The sequence below is a fragment of the Aricia agestis genome, chromosome 1, assembly GCF_905147365.1.
Source record: "Aricia agestis chromosome 1, ilAriAges1.1, whole genome shotgun sequence".
Lineage (NCBI taxonomy): Eukaryota > Metazoa > Arthropoda > Insecta > Lepidoptera > Lycaenidae > Aricia > Aricia agestis.
This window is the reverse complement of record NC_056406.1, coordinates 1185946-1204743: the sequence shown is the minus strand read 5'-3', so window position 1 is coordinate 1204743 and position 18798 is coordinate 1185946. Positions and strand designations below refer to the sequence as shown.

The 18798-nt window shown below is 39.7% G+C and overlaps 1 protein-coding gene across 1 annotated transcript; it reads right to left on the bottom strand.

Annotated features, from left to right (window-relative positions):
• Positions 1-16573: 16573 nt before the first annotated feature.
• On the bottom strand, positions 16574-18383 carry LOC121728566. The gene has a single exon (XM_042116743.1). It carries the CDS (start codon positions 18014-18016, stop codon positions 17072-17074), a length of 945 nt encoding a protein of 314 aa, XP_041972677.1. The 5' UTR covers positions 18017-18383; the 3' UTR covers positions 16574-17071.
• Between the last annotated feature and the right edge of the window lie 415 nt (positions 18384-18798).

Below are 18798 nucleotides of genomic sequence, written 5' to 3'. Positions count from 1 at the left end.
ATGTTTGCTTGAACGGAATCGGAGGAACTACAGATCCGATTTAAAAACTTATTTCAGTGTTAGATAGCTCATTTATCGAGTAAGAACTAAGACTATAGGCTAAGACTAATACGACCGAAGAAACTCAGGAAAATGTGGGAAAAACGGGGGAAATATTAGAAATTACGAACTACTGGAGCAATTTTTATGGCAATATTTGGCACAGATATAGAGTAGACCAAGTGAAGGGAGTAGGGACATAAGAGCTATTTTTATGGGAAAATGTACGGTTTCCGTAAAATTCCTAATTTACGCGGGCGAAGCCGCGCGGGACATCTAGTCTATAATAAAAATAAAACCCTATTTCTCTTGATTGTGACATCACGCGTGAACGGCTGGACCGAATTTGATCAAATTTGGGCCGGATATTAAATCCGGACCGGATCGCGACAACAATAGAATACAGTAGCATTTCCAAGAATCCGGATCGAAGAATCCCTTGAATGAAAGTAGCGCTGAAGTACTTTTGTTATGAGATACTTTTACAGTTGGGGATTACCCCAATAAATGGATATTTACTTCTATGTTTTTTGATAATTATTAGCAAAAAACATAGAAGTAAATATCTGCGTAATGCTATACTCACATGCGGTTTTGCTCGATGGTTTTACTCCAAATCGAGTAATAAATTTTACTGTGTGGACCGCAAAACTGACAGCTCGAAGGCTCGCATCGAGCCAGCTTGATGAAATTACTCGTAAATGTATCGATTTATAGTAAAACTATCGAGCAATGCTGAATGTGTGGACGAAAGTTCGAGCCGCAGGTTTTGCTTGACGTTAATGCTCGATCGAGCAAAACCGTATGTGAGTACTTAGCATAAGGGACACATAGATTGTCTAGATTTTTATGCAAGTTTTGTTACATACCTACTTAACGCATAAAGTCTAGTATTTCTTGGTATTCCTTTATTAGGTAGTAATATCTATAGTGTTTCTTTATGATATAAGGGGGCAAACGAGCTAACATGTCACCTGATGGAAAGCAACTTCCGTCGCCCATGGACACTCGCAGCATCAGAAGAGCTGCAGGTGCGTTGCCGGCTTTTTAAGAGGGAATAGGGTAATAGGGGAGGATATAGAAGGGAATTGGGCCTCCGGTAAACTCACTCACTCGGCGAAACACAGCGCAAGCGCTGTTTCACGCCGGTTTTCTGTGAGAACGTGGTATTTCACCGGTCGAGCCGGCCCATTCGTGCCGAAGCATGGCTCTCCCACGTATAAAGTATTATTTCAATAATCTAAAGCAATCTTTTAACACTTATTCCAATAAAAGACCAATTAGAGATGTAGGGCGAAATATTCCCTTATTGATATTGTACCCCGCAGCCCCGTGCCCGGTCAGGCGGACGTGCTCGCTGAGGTGTTAAGGGTCTGATCGATACAATACAACTGATACCAAATCATCAAAGATCGGGTCTGCTGGACCTACACCACTGCGGGGGGTTAAAAGGACCTACCTGCCCCGCGTTCCATTTGATGTTAAAAACGATCAAAACGCTCAAAATAGGAGGCATTTAGAGCGTTTTGATCGTTCTTAACATCAAATGGAATGCGGGGATAATGTCTAGAATATTGTTCCATACACGTCTTTGAATAGGGGGTGTAACTAGTTAAGTAGTTAAGTATTTATTACTTTCATATTTTTCATAAAAGGAAACATCTTTGAGATAAAAGTCTACTAAATGAATTTTGATGAGTAATAGTGGAAGCTACTGCGCTATTTGTTATTCCGAAAACAAATAGAGGTTTTTCATAGGTATGTAATTTGTATCGCACAGTTACAAATTTAGAGTTTTCAACAAGATTCGAAAATTATTCGTAACAACAATTCATTTAACTTCGTTAAATGATTCTTTTTAATATGATTTGAAAATTGTTCGTGAAATTAATTCATTTGTTAAACGCTACTTCGGATTGTATAAAGCAAAGACTTACTTTACCAATATAATATTTCCAACGATATAATTAACCAGGCGCGGTCAGAAGGGGGGACATTACTGACCCCCCCCCCCCCCCCAAATCTGGGACAAATGGATAAATCTCAAAATCTTGCCAAATAATAAAAGGAAATATCTAGCTACCCCATAGCAGCAACAAATTTTTATTTGTAGTGACTAAACTGTACTCGGTTATATGCTTCATATTCAGTTCACAATACCATATGGTACCAGGTAACAAAGTAAATAATAGTTAATTACAGGCGCGGTCGCAGCCTAGAATTATGGAGGGGGTTAATTTTGGACAGGACGGGGGGAGACAGTAGCGGTCATGGTGATATATATCACCATTAAACTAAGAACATCTGACACTTCATTGCATGACCGCTACTGTCTCCCCCCCCCCCCCCCCCCACTCCCTTACGTTCCAAAATTAGCCCTCTCCAAAAATTTAGGCTGCGACCGCGCCTGTAATTAACTAGTATTTACTTTGTTACAACACAACAACAAGAAGTAGCTCAATGTTTATAGAATATTAAACGAGCACAAACATCTGTTGCTATTACATACTTAATATTCAATTATTGCAGATAAAGTGGTTTAGAACTAATATACTCGTTTCAAAATATTATGTTAACCTTTTACTTGGCTTACGTGGTATAATATTTGTTATCAAAGCGGCTTAAGGAATAAAGTTGTTTACTAAATGTTTAAAACATCTGGTTTTATTAAATACTTTTTTTATATCTAGTAGAGCACGAAAAATATCGTAAGTGCCTTTTAACTCTTACGGCAAATACGCAAACAGGTATTCAATTTGTCTTTACTTTACTAATATTCGAATACAAAATGAAAATTTACAATACACAATAACATTGTTGTTCATTTAAGCTTGTAACGGTAATTAGCGATAGTCATTAAAGTTTATTAAAGTTTAATAACGAATAAAAGACGAACAAAGTCATTAGGTTAGGCTTTGAATTGTCGTAAGTAGCTAATGAGTGTAGTTGAAAAACTTACGACTATACAACGGAAAGTGATAGAGGCTCTTGTGTATTGCTACTTTTATAAATAAGGCTCCGAAATAAAACTATGACGATTATTTCTTTCCTTTTTATCGGGCTTTGACTCACCAGTCACCACACATTCCCACCACTGTGTCTCTCCTCTCCTCTCCTGTGCCGCCAGGATCGCCAGCGGTATCCAACCACGAAAACCCTTTGATATGATCTCAGGGAGTCCGAGGGACATGCTAAAACTGTCTTGGGACCCGCAACGAAATTAATCAGAAGAAAATAAGAGGAGTAGGAAGAATTCCAATTTCCCTCCCCATACAAAGCTGGAGACAGCACAAGGTTGCAATGACGGAACGTCATAGAACTTTCTGTTACGCTCGGGAACCTTACATTTTCCCGGGATAAAATGTACCTATCCTATGTTCCGGGACTCAAACCATCTCCATACCTATCAAAGCAGGGTTTAAACGTAAAGAGGCAACGGACAGACACACTTTCGCATTTATAATTATGATTGCCGTTACCGAGAGGTACTAAGAACTTTTGTTATTTGTTGGTACACGACACATATCCTTTTTCAGACTACTGTGCTTTAAGTTGAAATTTCAAACGGGGGTTTCATTGCTCTCAAAAAAACCAGTCGCCAGTTCATTGACGGTAGATTGTAATTATCTCGGTCGAATGTGTAACCGACAGAAAAAGTTATAATTTATACTTGTTTTGTCGTAACACTTTGTTTTGTCTTAACCACAAAGCACGATACTTGAATCCTTTTACCTACTAGACATTTTAAACACTCTAGTAAGTAGTAACACTCCAGTGTATACTAGAGTGTTTTACCGGAAGTGCAGGAAGAAATAGCAGTAGGTTTTATCTAAAATAGCCTGACGGAGGCGCGTATATTTTTAACCGTGACGCTCTCCGTTTAGCTTTATAGCTTATATTTTATCTTATACTTGTGCTGTATAATGTCTATCACCTGCAAGCTGCAGCACTTCCCCGGTGATGTAAGGTTAAACAAACTCCACAGCTAAGCGAGGTTATACACCTAGATAGCCTAGAGTAAAGATTTTAGTTATAAACACAACATTTTGGTATACTGTCCACCACAAATGCGTAATAAACCCGAGCTATTGAAAATATTTTATGAAATAAAATTTAATATATTGTGTAAATTATAATACACATTTTTTATTTTTCTAAATCTATATGTTTTATTGAATAATTATTTAAAAGTATACAAAATGCCATTAGTGTACATTTCTCTTATGTAACTATATCAAATATAGCTTTCAGAAGAATCAAGTGAAATCAAAAACAGGCATTTGAGAGGTTTTATACGATTCCCTTTGAGGACTGGGAAAAGCCCCGCGAATGAAATCCAATTTTCAGGCTTTTTATCTATTACCGGGTCACCCGGGTGTCCGGATCCGGAATCCGGAGCCTAATTCCGTCCGGGTCAACCCGAATTTTAAGCGTTTACTTTCGTAATATCGGTGTTTGTTTGGTAATGTCGATAATGAGTTGAATTTGGTAAGGACATACGCTACATTTTTACCTGACTACAGACTACAGTGAATTCAAAAAGAAGTTTAATCATTTTGGCAGTATCAAGTATGTTTTTTTTTTTTTTTAATTTTGTATTTTCTATGTAGGTAATTGATTTTGTTATAATATTATTATTATGTACTTACCTAGTTTTTTTTATTTTGATTTCGAATAAGTTATAATTTTATGTCGTTTGAAGGTTGTGTATATCTTTAGAAAGAAAGAAAGGAAGAAAGAAAGTCTTTAAAATCGTTTTTTATTAGTAATTAGACCAGCAAAAGGAACGTTTGCTACGGGAATAACTTTAGCACGCTCAAAATTGTTTAAAGGTATAATATATTATTATCAGGTGTACAAGACATCAGGTGTCTTTGTATCCTATTTCATGTGTGTGTGTGTGTGTATGTGTGTGTGCACTCACGTGTCGGTGGGCGGGGGAGTGCGGGAGGGGCGGCGGCGGGCGGCGGAGGCGGGCCAGGGCGCTCAAGAGGCCGTCCGTGGTCACGCGCCGCGCCACCGCATCTGCAACCAACACCATGGTCTAAGTAGGTATTACTGCCATTCATTTCTACTAACCAACAATTTTCATCTGATGGTACCTTGAGATAAATTGATTCATTATATTATAGTGGACCTATATAATACCCAGTTCCATTCAGCATTCCAACCGAATAGGTTAGACCGAGTCGCAAAAAGCCGGTCATGGACAGTGAAAATGATCAGAGAAATTGATTGAATACTTTTTTAATTGAGACGCATAAATAATTTATCGATACAGCTTAAATACATACAGCAGAAAATAAAAAATTGTTTCATTTCTGAGTAGATTTTAAGAAAATACTTTCAGAAAGTTAATATTAGCTACGGTGCCTACCACCGGTCTTTGTCTTTGTTTGAGTCTTCGAAATCTAACAGCTACCTCTGCACAGTGAGAAGTTTTAAGCACACAGAGGACTACCTGTTTTTAATTCTAAACAATATTAATGCAGCGTCGTCGTTTTTTGTTCGATCAAGTCAGTTTCCAATCAATAGAAAAAAATATACTCAATTTGGTAAACTAAACATAATGATTATTGCTTGTTTCAACCTTTCAAATACCTTTAAGTAAGTACTTTAATAGTAATTATTATTATCACTTATTTTGAATGAATTGAACACGGATCGAAGATAAAATTGGAGTGTCTGTTTGTAATAAGTATTGAAAGAACCGTTTTTTACTACATGCATATTATGAATCTATACATACACGATACATACACCAAAACAATATTTTTTACAATTTTTGTCTGTTTGTCTGTCTGTCTATTTGTTCCGGCAAATCTCAAGCGGCTGGAGCTATTTTGCCGGGACTTTTTTTGGTAGATAGCTGTGGAGCTAAAATGGTCACATTTAGCAATTCCTCTCAATCAATTCAGCAAACGAATTGTCAAAACTGTCAAACTGACAAATGTCAAATCAGTACAAAAATACAGAAATGAATTGCAAGCAGAGTTGCGTTTTGCGATTTTAGAAAAATGAATCATGTTATGATTCATATCATGATTCTTCAAAGCGACCATTTTAGCACCGCTGATATAGTAAGGTGTAACTTAGGCTACTTTTTAACCGACTTCCAAAAGGAGGAGGTTATATTTTACTTTTTTCATATTTGTTAGCGGACTATCCATCTTTGTTATTATACTATATTGTCGCGTACGAAGTCGTGGGCAACAGCTAGTCTCTATAATAAACCAGAAATGTGAAACTGATCCCACGCTTGTCATGTGCGTAAGTGCACTGATGCGGTTTAGTGCGAAGTTTTTCTGCTGCACTTATATTTCTATTTTGGCTATACCGCGAACCTTTTATAGAGTCCGCGTCAATGTACCGCTCGTAGTAAACAAACAACGCCATAACCAGTTCAAAGAGTTTCAACAACACACTCGGCCTTCACAGAGTAATACACTTGAGAGTTTTTTCGCCATTTTTCCGCCTATTTTTAACACATAAGTGTTTACCGAGTGTAACTCTAAAGTGTTACATGTTTTCTTTAATATAACTTTAACCTTTTTTTTTCGTTCAACTTTTCCACGTTTTTCGTTCATAATTTAAATCCGATAATAATACCCCTCACACCAGTTACGCAGAGTAATTTTATGGTGCCCAAGTGTGTGAGCAATACACAAGAGCACTCTTTATTCCTGTTACTCTCATAACCCAGTGGGATGGAAGACCGACACGACCGACGAGAGATCAGGCGCAGGACCAACTTTTTACATGCCCATCCGACGCATGTATCATCTTACTTGTCAGACAATCAGGTGACCAGCCTGCATTGGCCTACCCAAACTTGGAAATAACACGTTTCAGATGTGGGATTCGAACCCACGACCAAAGTCAAGAGCCATGCTCTAAACTACGGAGGCGTTTTATAGCATAAGGAGCTTTTGCCCGCGGCTTCGCTCGCGTTAAGAAGTATTATTATATACAAACTTTCATCCCCTATTTTAACCCCTTGGGGTAGGAATTTATCAAAATCCTTTCTTAGCGGATGCTTCCGTCATAATATCTACCTGCATGCAAAATTTCAGCCCGATCCGTCCAGTGGTTTGTGCTGTGCATTGATAGATCACCATTCACCTTTGAGTTTTATATTTAACTAGCTGTTGCCCGCGACTTCGTCCGCGTTACCATAGTAGTTCACATCCAAAGTATTATTTATTGTACAAAAATATTCAATATACAGAATTGACTTCCTACGATTTTATTATATATATAGATGTTCCGCGCGGCTTCGCTTGCGTAATTTAGGAATTTCACGCAACCGTACATTTTGCAGCAAAAAATAGCCTATGTCCCTTCACGTGGTCTATTCTTCATGTTTGCCAAATAACATAAAAATTGCTCCAGTAGTCCATAATATAATAAGCAATTCCATATAATTTCCGTTTTTTCCACATTTTCATCTATTTCTTCGCTAGCCTTTATAGCCTGAAGCCTACCTCGATAAATGGGCTATCTAACATTGAAAGAATTTTTTAAATCGGATTAGCAGTTCCTGAGATTAGTGCGTTCAAATAGGCCCTTTCATATAATTTCCTCCGTTTTTTCCACATTTTCCTCTATTTCTTCGCTCCTAATAGTCTTAGCGTGATAAAATATAGTTTATAACCTTCTTCAATCAATGAGATATCTAACACTGAAAGAATTTTTCAAATCGGACCAGAAGTTCCTGAGATTAGCGCGTTCAAATAAGCCCTTTCAAATAATTTTCCCCCGTTTTTTCCACATTTTCCTCTATTTCTTCGCTTCTATTTTACTTAGCGTGATAAAATATAGCCTATAGTCTTTCTCGATAAATGGGCTATCCAACAGTAAAATAATTTTTCAAATCGGACCAGTAGTTCCTGAGATTAGTGCGTTCAAACAAACAAACAAACTCTCCCCAATTATAATATTATAGTATAGAAGATAAGAAAAAATAATGTGTACAGTGTACATTCTGAGTTGCATTGACAGCACACCCATGCCACCGTCACTGGATTTCCGTTGGGTCATCTCTACAGCGACTGTAGTAATATACTATCTCAGACAGATGGCGGACCTACGTTATTTGGTCGGGCTATGTCAAGCTCAGTCGACAGATCGCAACCATTGACTTGACATAACCCAACCAAATAACGAAAGGCTGTCTAGCGTCTACTTGTGAATCAAATTGTGTTTCCTAGGTTGCTGTAAAAATCAGTATAATGTCCAACTACATGTAATATATTATGCATGCAAAAGTCTGTCTGCCTGTCTCACGCCCAAACCACTGAACCGATTTTGTTGAAACTTAGTATGGAAATTCTTTGAGTCCCGGAAGAGATATAGGATACTATTTTGACGCAACGGAGTTGCGGGCGTCATCAAGTTACGCATAAAAATAAAGGTATGAAAAAACTGTTCTGCAGTTTAGGCGTGATTCCTTGATACTTCTTTGTTACATTTATATCAGTTTCGATTAATCAGAGTCGGAACAGTAATCAGATGTTCCAGTTCATTAGAAGTTTGGGTTAAAGTGTAAATTGAAGTCGGTTTTAACTGTTCGCGGCGCCTCACGCCTGGCACCGACACCCCGTTATACTGTTATACATTTGTATACGAGTTATACAGTTGTATACGAGTTATACAGGGTTATAGTTGAATAGTGTTCATAGTTGATTAATTCCTGTTTATCATAATATAGAACTTTTAGCGAATGCTGTAAACTAAGCTATAAATGTGGTGATGGTCCATAATAGAATGAGAAAACTCCTACATACAAAAAACTATTTAATATGGTAGCAACTTTCCTACTGAAAGCTGTTCCACACAAAAGTTTAAAGGTGTTGAGACCCTTTTAAAAGGTATGGCAGATTTTAAAGAAGGAAAGTTGCAGCCACAACAATATGCTATTCAGAAGTATAATTTTTTTGCAGCCTTAAAACGAAATAAGAACAATTGTCAAGTGTGAGATTTGGGAATACCAAGTGAAGCAACACGAGGCAGCTTCTGTGACATTGCTGCAAACTTGAACACCAAATGAAACTTTGAACTAAAGTTGCTCAGTTTGAACGACAAGTTGAGAATGTCATGGTCTTCTTATATAACCCACATCACTAATTCAGTGCCGGTTTTAGTACTACCAGCACCCTGGGCGAGATTTTTTCGGTGCCGGTAGGCTGCGGCACCCCTTTTCCTCCGCCGGTGCCCTGGGCGGTCGCAGATCACCCTGACAACAGGCTCCATGTGCAGTGAATACTTCGTACGCATGTTATATTAAGGAATTAGGATTTAGGAACAAAAAATGATGGTAGTATCGCAAAAAAATATGGTAGTATTGATGGGCTCACTTATTGATATAATTTAGTGATAACAGATTATAATAAGGTTAGGTTACTTTATTAAGACTCCACGTCACTTTCGTGTATTGTGTGAAAGTACTATATATTCACTAGATGTCCCGCGCGGCTTCGCCCGCGTAAATTAGGAATTTTACAGAAAACGTACATTTTCCCATAAAAAATATTTCCCCCGTTTTTCCCACATTTTCCTGAGTTTCTTCGGTCGTATTAGTCTTAGCGTGATAATATAATATAGCCTTTAGTCTTACTCGATAAATGATCTATCTAACACTGAGATAAGTTTTTAAATCGGACCTGTAGTTCCTGAGATTGACGCGTTCAAGCAAACATACTCTTCAGGTTTATAATATTAGGTAGGTATAGATTTTTTTAATTATCGCTTGACAAACTCGAGTCTCGATCTAAAAGACTATGAAATGGTATAATATGGTAGTGATGATGATGATGATGATGTATGTAATTTGCATAGTAGCATATGCTTTCTGTTCTTAAAACATCGCCGAAACTCCCAAACCTGTATTTATAAAGAATCAGGAGTTCTCTCAGCACCTTCCGAACCACGGTATACCAGGTATATCTCGGTGCAAAATCTTACTTGTTGGTAGCATATGCTTAGAATACTTCTCACGAAACCGAAGTCACCACATGTTTCCCTATAAGTTTTGAGGAGTTCCCTCGATTACTTATGGATCCTTCATCAGATCACCACTTTTGTGAATATAATACCAAATTCTAATCGTTGAATATAAGAAAACGAACATAACACCTCCCCCATTTTGAAAGTCGGTTAAAATTGTAGCCTATGTGTTATTCTGATGCTATATTATTGTAAAGTTTCATTAAAATCCGTTCAGTAGTTTTTGCGTGAAAGAGTAACAAACATCCATACATCCACACATCCACACATTCATACATCCAAACAAACTTTCGCCTTTATAATATTAGTAGGATTAAATATCCACATAATATATATTTTTTAATGAAATAAGGGGGCAAACGAGCAAACGGGTCACCTGATGGAAAGCAACTTCTGTCGCCCATAGACCCTCGCAGCATCAGAAGAACTGCAGGTGCGTTGCCGGCCTTTTAAGAGGGAATAGGGTAATAGGGAGGGTAGGGATGGGAAGGGAATAGGGGAGGATAGGGAAGGGAATAGGGGAGGGTAGGGAAGGGAATAGGGTAGGGGATTGGGCCTCCGGTAAACTCACTCACTCGGCGAAACACAGCGCAAGCGCTGTTTCACGCCGGTTTTCTCTGAGAACGTGGTATGTCTCCGGTCGAGCCGGCCCATTCGTGCTCTCCCACGTCATAATTGGTCTTCCCTATATAAAATAAGTCACTTCACATTGATAAGAAACTGCATGATGACTTTCAAATACATTTATTCTACAATATTATACAGTGGTACACTTTCGGGCAGAGATTCCTCTTACAATTGTTCTTCCGTCAAAATTCGCATCATACTGCGCTCTTGGGGTATTTATACACAATTTTTACCCGTTAACCCCCACTCCAAGTGAAGCGAACGTAGCCTTGGGATTGCACGTTGTCAGTGTGGCCAGATTTAAATATTAAAACTACCATCTAATTTAGTCAAAAATAGTTAGTTACAATAATTTAGTATTCTAAAAACAATAAACTAAGTACTGAATTACGTAAATCATAACAACATGGTCCTCTCTATATAAAATATTATTTGGCACATATTATGCAATATATAGAGAGGACCATGTAAAGAGACATGGGCTATTTTTGCGGGAAAATGTACGGTTACCGTTAAATTCCTATTTACCTACGCTGGCGAAGCCGCGTGGAAGGTCTAGTATTAGATATTAGACAGATCACAGTCGACTGATGTAGCGGATGCGCTGGTTTTTACCTGCAACTTACTTCAAGGCCGCGATCACCGCCCATAGAACTCATGGGTTTTTTCACTTCCCGCGCAAAAACTACCGTCTAATTACATTATACACTATCGCAAAAACTCTTAACGTCAAGTTTTTCATCATTTCTCGGAAATTCGAGAAGTTTTGTATGAAAAATATTGTTTTGCTATGACTAGATACGCTATTACTTTGCTATGTTTATGTAATGTCGGCTGTACACTCTCGCCGAGACACAGCGAGGCGGCCCGAGTGCGAGAGTGTAAATGGGTGCGCTCGCCTCGTCTCGACTGTCTCGGACTCTCTCGGTCCGGCGTCGGTATTTTGCGCCCGAGACAAAGTGTCTCGCGAGGAAAGCGAGCGCATTACTGTACACTCTCGCGTTTTTCACTACTAGTCGCGCCGCTAGACAGTGCAGAACAGAAAAATAACAATAATAAACGTCATTATCAGTCATTATCTGTGAGAAATAAAATTAAATATGAATAACGATCTTTGGATTACAATGATATCTTTCGATGCATTTGTGAATGGTGATCAATGATCATTGATCGTAGATACGTTTTTGCCATATTTTTTTATTTTTATTGTGTAAATATTTGGTAATTACTAATTATTTATAATAGCTTATAGCACAGAGAGCTACGGCAGGCGACAGCTGCAATAGAAGTGTTTTCGTCCATCTCATAGAGAAAAATAATGGTCCATCTTCTCTGAGTTCATAACTTCGATTGAACTAAGCGAGACTGTACATGATCGCACTCGGGCAAGGGGCTCTCACACGAGACTCTCGCCCGAGAGCTCTCGGCGAGAGTGTACAGCCGACATTAAATACGGTATGACATAGTAACATTGTATTCTAATGATTTATGTCTTGTTTACTTCGTGTTTATCGTTTGATAATTGCTTTTTGTTCCGTTGTTGCAGTTGATAGCATTAATGGGTCGGCTTGAAGGTGTTCAGAGCTAATTGTTCAAATCAAAACCGGTGGTAGGCATCTGTGTAGCCCCGACGTTCAGAGAATATTTGAAAAAAATATTTTCTGAATAAAAATTTTTGAGTTTGAGTTTGAATGGGTCGGCTTGAAGGTGTTCAGAGCTAATTGTTCAATTCAATGGGTCGGCTTGAAGGTGTTCAGAGCTAATTGTTCAAATCAATGGGTGGGCTTGAAGGTGTTCAGAGCTAATTGTTCAAATCAATGGGTCGGCTTGAAGGTGTTCAGAGCTAATTGTTCAAAGCCTAGATAAAATTGGATGCGATGGATATAATATTCTCGTCGTTTTTATTATTCATAGCTCGAATCAGATAAGAAAATTAAATGCAACCAATTGAATATGTACTTACTAATGAAAGTGAATACAGGCCATTATGACCTGTATTCAATTTGATTAGTGCGAGAGCAGGTGTTTAATGCAGGTGATTAGTGATTAAGAGAATATAAACGACTTGCACTAAACAGTCGCTGTCCACGCTTGATGACTAAGTCCACTATCGGACCAGAGTTTAGCGTTGGTCCACGCTTTCTCCAGACCACTAATCACCTGCACTTATCAATCATCATTACCTAATCAAAGTGAATAAGTATAGGCCTTAATCATGTGTTATTCACTGCAAGTGACATATTTTGTATTTTTCACATTTAAACTATTAAATTGCATAATATTATGAAAAGAATAATAATATAAACGAGAACACCAAGTAGTCAAATAAGTAGGTACGTGAATTATTGTTAGAAGTATTTAGAAGTAGTTGTCATTCTGTTGTCTTTTTAAAGAGAACTTACAAAATTGGTGTTTATTTCATGTAACAAAATACTAGCAATCATATAACTAATACGAAGTTTTAAAAATAAAAGACGGGTTGCACTCCGGGAGTGCCGGCAGAAGTGCCGAAACTTCTGCCGGTACTCCCGGACTTAAACTTAAACTTAATTATTAACGTTGTGCGTTAAATTTTTTGACCCATTTTTATGAAAATCGATTTAAAAAAAATCGTACTTTTTAATTAATTGAAACCAATCGATTAAAAAATATCGACAATCGAAAAAAACAATCGATTATTCGATTAATCGATTTCGATGTTACAACACTACTCTCCAACCGTCTTACGGTTTTTCGTCCACACCCATTTCATCCCACAAAAGTGCTCAACGCCGCTAAAGAAGTTTTCACTTCAAAAAACAATTGTTTCCATCATCCACTGTATCGTCAGACCAGCCGTATCTCCAAAACATATCCAAGAGCATTAATCGGCCTATACTATGTACGTTAGTAAGCGTACTGCATAGGAGCTGTTTACTTAGTGGAGCTAAGTTCAAGCGCATGTTCTAGACTAGAATCTAGATAATATTGTCGGGTTATCTGTGTCTTGCGACGTGACCCGCCGGTTATCTCCCATCTGCATCCTGGACGAGTATCTCTATCAATGCCGAGACTGCATAAGTCATAACTGATTATATATTCATATGTAACATAATCCGTGTCGTGACATTGCCGTCATTATGCGCCCTTCACGTTGGCCCACATGATGACATGGCCAATACAAAAATAGGGAATATTTAACGCAAAGGTCAGAGCACATTGCGCTACTAGCAGCAGACAATAATCCGACCACAATCCGACACGCACACGTCATATCAGAATATTGACACAAACGTCAAACGTCGAACAAAACTTTTTGATTCCTGTCTATGCTAGTGCTGCCTCCAGCGTGGAAACATTGCAGTAATAATATATCCTATTGTATGTTGACTTGTAAAGTGGTATATTCGTCTAGGATTGCCCATGATCAATCCGATTGTGCATGCTCACAGCATCGCAATCATGATGCAAGCAAGACGCGGGAAGAAAATCTAAGGCTGACTGATGTATGAAATACTGGAGGCAGCCTGCACTAATATTTTATACAATACACGTAGACGCCGACAGTCGCGAAAGGATCAGCACGACACTAAAATCATCTTGAAGTGTAACTTAAGACCATGACATTCCCAGTTCCCATACATCAGTGGTATTCACACTGAGATGCTAAGTGTACTGTAATTGCTCAGACGATGTGCGGCATGCGCTCAAACAATGGCCGATTATTTCATTAATGGTTGAGGAAACTCGCACCGCGACCTTGGACCGTGGACAACTGGACACGTTTCCATTGATTATATTAATTTAGCTGTATATATTGCACTTAAAATATTAAGTAGAGGCTTCGGCAACTTATGCCTAACTCGTGTATAAGTCGTGACTGAATCATTTATGTAGTGGCCACAAGATGTTGTGCGCGACTTTTTTGGCAATCAACAACAGAATTTGTTGCGCGAGTACTGTATTAAATCTTATGTCCTTCTTTCGTTTCGATGTTACATGTTGTGGACTCTATTTTTTTTTGTTTGTTTGTGTCTCTATAATCGGTTTAACGGCATAGCCCATATTATGTGTGAAGAGATAACAGATATACATACTCACTTAGTTTATAAGCGATAACCTTCAATAACTATAGCTGGGACAGTAAAGGATAGACTCATTGCAGTACTGCTTGTACAGCACTTTCGCCAATGTTATATTATAATTAGTTACTTTTAACAAATTCCGTTAATAAAAAATTGTGAGCGGCAGCAAAAATAGCAAACTTTGGTTAATAAAGATATCATATTATTATAACAGCAATAATGTTTAAAGTTTCAGGGTTATCTTGTGTAGAGCAGTGGAGGGTGAGAAAAATGTTTTTCCTTCGGCAGCAGAGTTGGTCGCTGTTAAACATAATCATAGACGAATTATACCATAATATAATCTGTGTCCTAAGCCAAATTTTTTTTTATAAATTTTGAATGCACTTTCGTTCTAAATCGTCTAAAGAATATAGCATATACACAACTGCATAACTTTTTGTGGGCTAGTACACGAATGCTTAACAGTGTCCAGTATAGTGATAACTGATAAGTATTGACTTACCACTATTATCGTTATCTCTGGTGCCGAACTTTAAGTTTCTTATCGAATTACCTGCATTTAAGTTCATCTTAAACGCAGGTAATTTGATAAGGTTCGATACCGGCGCGAACACGAGTCGGCAGCGTCCACTGTAGCCACTTCCTGACTCCGGCGGCCTTCGATCGGCCTCAACCGCTCAACATAAAAACCAGCCTTCGGCGTAATATGCATATTATACCAAAACAACCGCCAGAAGGCGGGGATATAAATATTTCTTAACATACTTTACTAGTGGAGGTTGTAAATAAAATAATTATTAACATTACTAACGATATTTATTAGGAATTTACGAGTAATATTTACAAGTTCATACGAGTCACTAATTACTTCCTCGCTTAAAATATCATTGGTACATTAGGTATCATTACTGATATAACACGATAAACTAGTATCGTTACTTTCTAACGTCATTTTGATCGGTATAAGGAATAAGAAGAAACAAAAACTTAAGAGAGTGAAGAAATTAAAAAGTGGCAACATTGAACATCATAGTGTCATCCCTTTTTTCTGAGCAAAGGACTCGTTTGCAGCTCCCAATAAATAAATAAAAAAAACCCTTTTTTTCATAGATTGGTTTGAAATGGATGTTGCCACTTTTTAATTTCTTCACTTTCTTGACAGGCTATACATGAGTTTTTAACTTAGCCCGAGCGGGAACACCGTTGGGGTTGATAGTCCCGGGTGCGGATATTACGCCCGCCCCGGGGAGTCCCACATACCTCGGTGGTCCTCCCCAGGGCCCGGGGATGCGTAAATGCATTCCCCCAACGAAAAAAAAGGTATTACGAACCGTAGGTACAGAGTTTATCAGGCGGGTGTAAATAAGATTATAAACGATGGTAATTTAGGTGAATAACAATATGGCGTCACGTCGTTTAAATTCGGAACGGAGGTAATGGCGCGAAACGGCTTATCGTGACCGACTGCGACTAACTTAACCGACTGGGAAGTTTATCGGGATAAATGATGCATAATATTACACACAAAATATGGAAATGATGGGCAGAAGTGTGAGAATCGGTTATGGTGACAGCCTGACAGGTGTACATCAAATGAATTCGACAAAAGTTCAGCCGCAATACAGTTCAGCGGGGCTAAAATGGTCACATTTAGCAATTCCTCTCAATCAATTCAGCAAATGAATTGTCAAAACTGACAAACTGACAAATGTCAAATCAGTAGGTACAAAAATACAGAAATGAATTGCAAGCAGAGTTGCATTTTGCGATTTCAGAAAAATGAATCATAATATGATTCATATCATGATTCTTCAAAGCGACCATTTTAGCCCTGCAGGCAAGAGGCGCCGGTTAATGTTAATAATATTATAATATTGGTTGCAAACTAAATGTACACTGTGAAGTGTTTACATATTACAAGGAAAATTGTATAAACTAAGACTATAATTATTAAAAAGGACATTAGTGCCTCCCTTTTATACCTACTAGCGAGCAATTGATTTGATCAAATGCCAGAGTATCAAATAAATAATATTTTAACAACTATACTAACTTCTGACTAAATTAAAGCACTTCCAAATTTTTAACAATTTCATTTAGGCAATAAATTAATTGATATTATATTGACAATATGATAGAGCTCACAGTAAACCAGAAACAGGTAAGTACACTTGACATGGAACATATTTCACTCTCTTTTAAAGCTCACATCAAGACACCGGTAGGGTGCCACAATATTGGTACACCGTAACTTATACACAGAGATACAGGTAATCTCCGATGCGTCTAAAAATGTTTGACACTCCCGCGAGGTCGCCGAAAGCCGCCTCTGCACTCTAGTGGGTCTCCACGCACTTGCCTTCGACCTTGATCTGGCCGGTGGGGCAGTTGTCACCGCTGAAGCTGGCGCGGTTGTCCAGATCCATGGGGGTGGTGCTAGCGGTCGTGGTCGTCTCCGCGTTGGAGCTCCACACCCAGGTGGAGTCCACCCCGGCCCCCCGGCCGCGGGTCGCGTCGCCGTTCGCGCCCGGCTCGGCCGGCCGGTCGTTCGCCGCAGCCTCGGTATGCGCTCCACGAGACCCAAACGTAGTATTGGGTTCTCGTCGTGTGTTCTTGTCGCTGGTTCCCCACCTGCTGTCATCTCGGGACTGGCTCGCGTCGGCTACGGGGTCCCGCCTGTCGTCGCCGCCAGCCGGCCCGGCACCGCCCGCTCCGCGATACTCGTTATCGCTCCCCGACCGTCGATTGTTGAAATTGTGTTGCTCGTGTCCGTAGGCGTCGGCGTAGAGTGGCCGCCGGTCCGTCGGGACGTTGGAGTAAATAGTCGTCCGTATTCTGTCGATGCTCTCGTCAGTGATTTCGTTGGATCTGTCGCCGAAGCCCCGACGCTCGGTCCGGGGCGGGTTCGCGGGCGGCCCGGCCGGCGGCCTTCCGGGCCCGAGCCCGGGGGCCTCGCCGTACCTGTCGCCGGACGGTTGGGCCCCGTTCGGGCCAAGACCTAGTGCGGCACGGTCCCCGCGACCGTGCCTCCTATCGAAGCCCTGCCGTTCCTCCCGATGATGACCCCCACCACCGTAATCGTAATTCTCCCGCACAGGTCTGTCGTCGAGGAGCCGGATCTGACGCCGATGCCCGAGCGGAGGCGGCAGCCCGAGCGGCGGCTGGTTTTCATTAATCGAATGTGCGCCACCGCAGTACTCATAATCCTGACCACCACCGGAGCGGTAAACGCTGGCGCTCGAGGCGACCCCGACGCACAGTATTAACGTCAACAAGCACATGATCACTGCGAAACAATTGCAGGCATGACCGGCGCGCGACTGTGATGACGACGCGGGCTCTACTGCGGCCGAGCCGGTGTTACGTCGAATATGTATCACTTGCCCGATGTACACTATTTATAAACAGACGCGGCGCGGCTTCGTCACCGGCGCTACGTCAGAACGTCACGTCTCGCGTTGAGAAAACCTGTATATGTTACCGCGAAGCTCTGTGTCATCGATTGTACCGCCTTTGTACAATGCCGCCTTGCCATGGCGCGATCGAGGTCGACGAGTGGTCAAATCAAAATTTGGAAACCTCGGTTTTATTTTCATAAAGTGCTCCAGGGGAATGACGATTTACGGTCACTGAGTAGTCCCGTGACACTATGAAACGAGACGACGATATATTGTGTCTTATATTATGACAACGTTTAGTGTCCTGTTTAGTGACTTGTACCCTACAGTTTCCTCGAAGAGGCAGAGGACGGAAACTCGGGCATGCGTCAAATCTCAAATATTCCACGGCACAGGAATAATTAAAGCTTTACGAATTTGCTATTCTCAAAAGTGGAAGCCTTAATTTATCGAAACATATTTTATATTATAATGAAATGCATGTGACGGAGACACTATACCGTTGCGAGTAACTGTTTGCGCTTACTTAAATTGATAATGTCTAGTAAACGAGGACATTGTGTGTGCTTTCTCTATAATTATTGGCAAATCCACATCACAACTTGACATTCAGTCCAGATATCATTATAATATTACATTATTAAAACGACCAGTTATTATAAGAA